At 54.9% G+C, this 5287-nt stretch overlaps 1 protein-coding gene and 1 long non-coding RNA gene across 2 annotated transcripts in view; one reads left to right on the forward strand and one right to left on the reverse strand.

Annotated features, from left to right (window-relative positions):
* The window catches only part of RYR1 (ryanodine receptor 1), an 89356-nt gene that overhangs the window by 64917 nt on the left and 19152 nt on the right, over window positions 1-5287 (forward strand). The window contains exons 73-80 of the mRNA XM_029926159.1: window positions 457-569; window positions 758-854; window positions 1091-1197; window positions 2727-2778; window positions 2919-2987; window positions 4374-4473; window positions 4763-4842; window positions 4932-5008. Of these exons, the coding sequence (XP_029782019.1) occupies window positions 457-569; window positions 758-854; window positions 1091-1197; window positions 2727-2778; window positions 2919-2987; window positions 4374-4473; window positions 4763-4842; window positions 4932-5008 (695 nt within the window). The remainder of the gene's footprint in view (window positions 1-456; window positions 570-757; window positions 855-1090; window positions 1198-2726; window positions 2779-2918; window positions 2988-4373; window positions 4474-4762; window positions 4843-4931; window positions 5009-5287) is intronic.
* On the reverse strand, window positions 3378-4546 carry LOC115280980. Its single transcript, XR_003904019.1, has 2 exons — window positions 4028-4546; window positions 3378-3731 (listed from the first exon to the last, which is right to left on the reverse strand). It is a non-coding gene; the product is annotated as an uncharacterized LOC115280980 (long non-coding RNA).

Here is a 5287-nt window from a genome sequence, read left to right on the forward strand (position 1 = left end):
GGTAGTGGCCGAAGCTTGGGTCGATGGGCGGGGTCTGAGGCTGATCCTTGGGTCTCTGGGTGGAACCTGGAATTAAACGCGAGGCTTTAGAAAGGAATTTGGGTTCCCGGGCAGGACCCGGTGCTTAGATCTCGTGCCTAGGGATGGGTCCAGGGCCAGAATTTGGGGTCTGGAGTGGGGCCTGGTGAAGACGCCTGGACTCTGGGACGGTGGCGGGCCTGGGTAGTGACGCTGGGCCTGTGGGCGGGGCCTAGGAGAGATTTCAATCTGGAAGCAAAGCCCAGGTTGGAACCTTGACTCTCGGTACAGCCAGGGTGTTCCTACATCCCTGTGAGTTGGGCCTGAATTGGGGCCTGGACGTAGGTGGGCAGTTTCACCTGGGGGCCTGGGGTGGGAATCAGATCAGGGGCAGAGTTTGGGGACATGACACGTTGCCACCACCCCGTCCGCCCCCAGATCGAGCACCCTTACAAATCCAAGAAGGCCGTGTGGCATAAGCTCCTGTCCAAGCAGCGCCGGAGGGCCGTCGTTGCCTGTTTCCGCATGACCCCCCTGTACAACCTGCCCACGTGAGACCCCCAGGGAGAGGGAGCTTCAGGGGCGGTGGAGGAGGGCTGGCTGAGGAGTGGGAGGACCGGCTGCCGGCTGCACGGGGCGTTGGGGAGTGGCTGGGAAGGTAGATGTGTGGAAGGACAGAGAAGGCGTGGAGCGGGGATGGTCTCAGTGACGCCACACACCTCCCCCCTCCCCCGCGCAGGCACCGGGCATGTAACATGTTCCTGGAGAGCTACAAGGCGGCATGGATCCTGACCGAAGACCACAGTTTTGAAGACCGCATGATAGATGACCTTTCAGTGAGCTGGGGCTGGGCTGGGAGTGTAGGGGCAGGGCTGGATAGGGCTGGGGCCTGAGGCTGCTGACTGCACACTTCCGGGGGTCGCCCTTCACCTTGAGGGATATGGGAGTGGCGGCCCCTGACTCCCGCAACAGCATGTGGGGGAAGAGAACAGATGTAGCCACAGCGGAGCTATGGAGTGGAGACAGGTGGGGACTCTAGAAGCCCCTTTCCCAAGCCCCATCCCTCCCCCAGAAAGCTGGGGAGCAGGAGGAGGAGGAGGAGGAGGTGGAAGAGAAGAAGCCTGACCCCCTGCACCAGCTGGTCCTGCACTTCAGCCGCACTGCCCTGACCGAAAAGAGGTGAGGCCCCCTCCTCAGTCCTGGGGAAGGAATCTGCTCCCTCCCAGCCGCCTCCCCCCTCCCAACTTCCCTGTTTCCCAAGACAGACCCTCCGTGCCCTACAGGAGCCCCACAGCCGATCCTTTAATGTGACTTTTCCAGGACAGCAGGGCCACCACGTACCATTTTGCAGGCTGAGCCCTTCACAGGGGGATCTCTCCTGAAGAATTCACATCACGGGCAATATCAGTGTAGGCTTTTCTGGGTGAAAGGGTCTTGCTCAAACAAAAATCAATTACAAGAAAGAAATCGGCATGTGATAACAAATTTCCCATAGATGGAAGAAAGAAGCAGAGGGCTTTTTCTAACGCACACAAAAGCTTTGTACAGGCTAAGGACATTCTCGGGACTAAAATAAGGGTGCTGCTGGGAGCCGTAATAACGGACAGCATTTATCAGGTGCTTACTATGTGTCTGGCTCCGTGCTGGGCTCTTGACAGATCTGCTGTCTCACTTAACCTTCACGCTGCGGGACAGATACTACTGTCAACTCCTTTTGTTGAGGAAATGGAGGCGTAGGGATTTATGTTTCACACAGGCACAAAGTCAGGAGGTGGAAAGTCCAGGGCTGGGGAACAGCACAACGACCGACAGGTACCCAGGCTCTGCTCAGGCTTTCTGCCCCGCCATTCTGAGCTTTGGTCTTGTGGTCATGAGATAGATTGCTGAATTTCCAGACATGACCACATCCCAGGCAGAAAGAAAAAGTCTTTTTCCCCCCCTGTAAGCAAAATCAAGATCTTTTTTTATCCAAGAAGACGTGCTCTCATTGGTGGGCTTCTGTACCTATCTCACTGGCCAGAATTCTGACATCAGGCCACTACCAGCTACACGGACACTGAGACACTGAGGGTCCTGCTTTCCCTTGGAAAGCCATGGCTCTGGAGTCAGATTATCCAGGGTTGACTCGTGGTACAAGCTATGTGACTTGGCCAAGAAGGAGCTTTGTGCATCTGTAAAATGAGGCTAATAGTATATCTACCCAATAGGATTATTGTGAGGATTAGTTTGTTAATACATATATAAAGCACTTAAGTGCTTTTAAAACAGGGACTTAGAGTGAATATTCAATAGGTGTTGGCCGTTACTATTACTGTTATTATTATCATTTCTGCTGCTGAGGAGACCCAAGAAGGGTGGTCAGATGAACCAACAGGTGGCAAGATGGCCCTGGAAGGTCCAGGTGTCCCTCACATCATTTTGGCAACCCTAGAGAAATAGAGCCCGTCTACCGAGAGCTCCAGCAAGACTCCCAGAATTAATTCTGGGACCAGCATGAACCCCACAACCATCCCATAACTCCCTATTATTGTGGCCAAGCGGATCAAAAGTACCAATTGGCTCAGCCTCAGTCACGGGCCCACACTATCCGTGGACAGTCAACCCCACCCGAACCGCAAGCCTGAGCGTGGCTCTCCAAAGGAAAACCGGAAGCTGTTATGAGGGTCCTCTGTGCTGGGTCCTGACTCTCTCCCCCTTTACTTCCTCAGCAAACTGGACGAGGACTACCTGTACATGGCGTATGCCGACATCATGGCAAAGGTGAGGTCCTGTCCCCATCTCCCAGGTCAGGCTCCCTCCCCCCCGCCCCCCACTGCAATGCCTGTCCGTCAAAAGGGCTGGGGGCGAACTGGGATATCTCCCCTGTTCACCATCATCCCTAACCGAGGCCCCATCCCCAGAGCTGCCACTTGGAGGAGGGAGGGGAGAACGGCGAAGCTGAAGAGGAGGAGGTTGAGGTTTCCTTTGAGGTAAGTGGGATCAGGAGGTCCCTGAGAAAAGGGATAAGGGACCCTGACTTCTGTCATTCCTCATTCATTTAGCCCGTGTTCACAAGTGAACCAGCCCTGTGCTAGGTGGTGTTGGGGACACAGCAGTGACTCAGGCTACTGGGACGACAGATACATCAACCAGACAGCAACAGTACTCATGGCGGTGATAGGGACGCTTGGGCAAAGGGGTCCGGGCCGGGGAATCCAGAGATGCTCGGGGAGATATGGGTGGGGGAGGGAGTTCAGAGGGGCTCTGGAAGCCCAAGCAAGGTGCGTGACCCAGCCTGTGGGGGAAGGGTGTCAGGGAGGGCTTCTCAGAGGAGAGGATGTCTGAGCAGGAGGATGAAAGAGGAGTGTGCCAGATGAAGAAAAGGAGAAGGGTGTTCCAGATAGAGGGAACAGCATATGCAAAGGCCAGACAGTGAGAAAGAGCTGGTCAACACACAATTAACCCGTCCATTCATCGTTAAGGCAGTCCGTGAACATTTCCTTGAATTTCTTCACCACTTTTCTCCAGGGTCTCTTTGGCATCTGGCGAAGCCTCTCTTAGAAGTATGTTTTTAAATGTATAAAATGAATTCGTAGCAGAGGAAACAAGCCTATGGAAAGAATCATCAAAATATTGTTTTAAAAAACTGTAAGACAGTCATCTTGGTCTTTCTTGACGTATCCTTCAAACGACACGATCTCACAGTGGTGAACATAAGCAGTATTTTAAGATGGCTGCAAAAATAATGTGACATGGAAACATCTGTCATTCTCCATGGTGACACAACCATGGGTTCTGCTAATATTGCTGTGATTTATAATGGAAGGAAATGCTCCATTTCGATCAGAGGGTGGTAAACATAAAAATATAATTTTCCCCCTAGCCAAGTTCGCAGGCCTCCTCGATTTTATCTTTTGGCCCCTTGGAGGTCCATGTGCGGGTCCAGGCTAATATTGCTCCGTGTTTGGCCCAGTGCTGAGCCCAAGAGACAAATCGTGGACTTCAGTCCCAGGGGATAGAGGGAGCTCACAATTAAAGCTATGAGGCTTGGGGGCGCATCGGTGGCTCAGTCGTTAAGTGTCTGACTCCACTCCAGTCATGATCTCGGAGTTCCAAGAATTTGATTGGAGTCCTGCATTGGGCTCTCTGCTGTCACAGCTTCTGGGCCTCTGTCTTCCTCGCTCTGCCCTTTGTTTCCCTGCTCTCGCATGAGCACTCTCTCACATGTTAATAAACATTAAAAAAAAAAGAAGAAAGAAAGAAATTAGGTGTGGTTGGAACAGGGAGTGTCAGGGTGAAGGGTGAAGCTGGGAGGGGGAAAGGCTGGGCTGGTGAGCCGGGCCTCACTCGGCCCCGCGGGCCTGGCTCTGCCGCAGGAGAAAGAGATGGAGAAGCAGAGGCTCCTGTACCAGCAGGCGCGGCTGCACAACCGAGGGGCCGCGGAGATGGTGCTGCAGATGATCAGTGCCTGCAAAGGTGCCCTCGTGCAGGCCCTCCTCCCGAGCCCACGCACCCTGTCCCCACTCCCCACAGACCCCCACTTCCCGTGGACCCCGTGCCACACTCTCCCACCCTGCGTGCCTGCAGTGTGCCCGCCAGCACTCACACCTCCCACTTGCCTCGCAGTGGCTCACCCACCCCTGCCCCTGGCATGCTCCTCCACCCCCTTCTCCCATGTGCCCTGGGACGGCTGTTTTCCGGTTGGGGGAGAACAGCCCCAAACTGAGCGGATCATCTTTTGCCCCCCACTCCCCTCCCCCTCCAGGAGAGACGGGCGCCATGGTGTCATCCACCTTGAAGCTGGGCATCTCCATCCTAAATGGGGGCAATGCTGATGTCCAACAGGTAACAAGAGAAGGGACTTGGGAAGAGGGCTGAGAGGGGTAGGACATTCCTGCGTGACTCCCAGCTCCCCCTCTCCGCCCCCTCTGTAGAAAATGCTGGATTATCTGAAGGACAAGAAGGAAGTTGGCTTCTTCCAGAGCATCCAGGCGCTGATGCAAACATGCAGGTAGGCGCTCTTTGGTGTTGCTGCACCTCCCCCCATCTCCACCCCCAGGTCCCTGGTACCATCAACCAACCACTGCCTGGATCAGAGACCCCACTCCAAGGAGCTCAAATACCAGGGAGCTGATTGTCATAACAATCAGAGGCTTTAAGAATGAATGGCTGGACGGGCGCCTGGGTGGCTCAGTCGGTTAAGCCTCCGACTTCGGCTCAGGTCAGATCTCACGTCCGTGGGTCCGAGCCACGCTGACAGGTAGCTCAGAGCCTGGAGCCTGCTTCCAGG

Source organism: Suricata suricatta, chromosome 16 (assembly GCF_006229205.1).
Source record: "Suricata suricatta isolate VVHF042 chromosome 16, meerkat_22Aug2017_6uvM2_HiC, whole genome shotgun sequence".
Lineage (NCBI taxonomy): Eukaryota > Metazoa > Chordata > Mammalia > Carnivora > Herpestidae > Suricata > Suricata suricatta.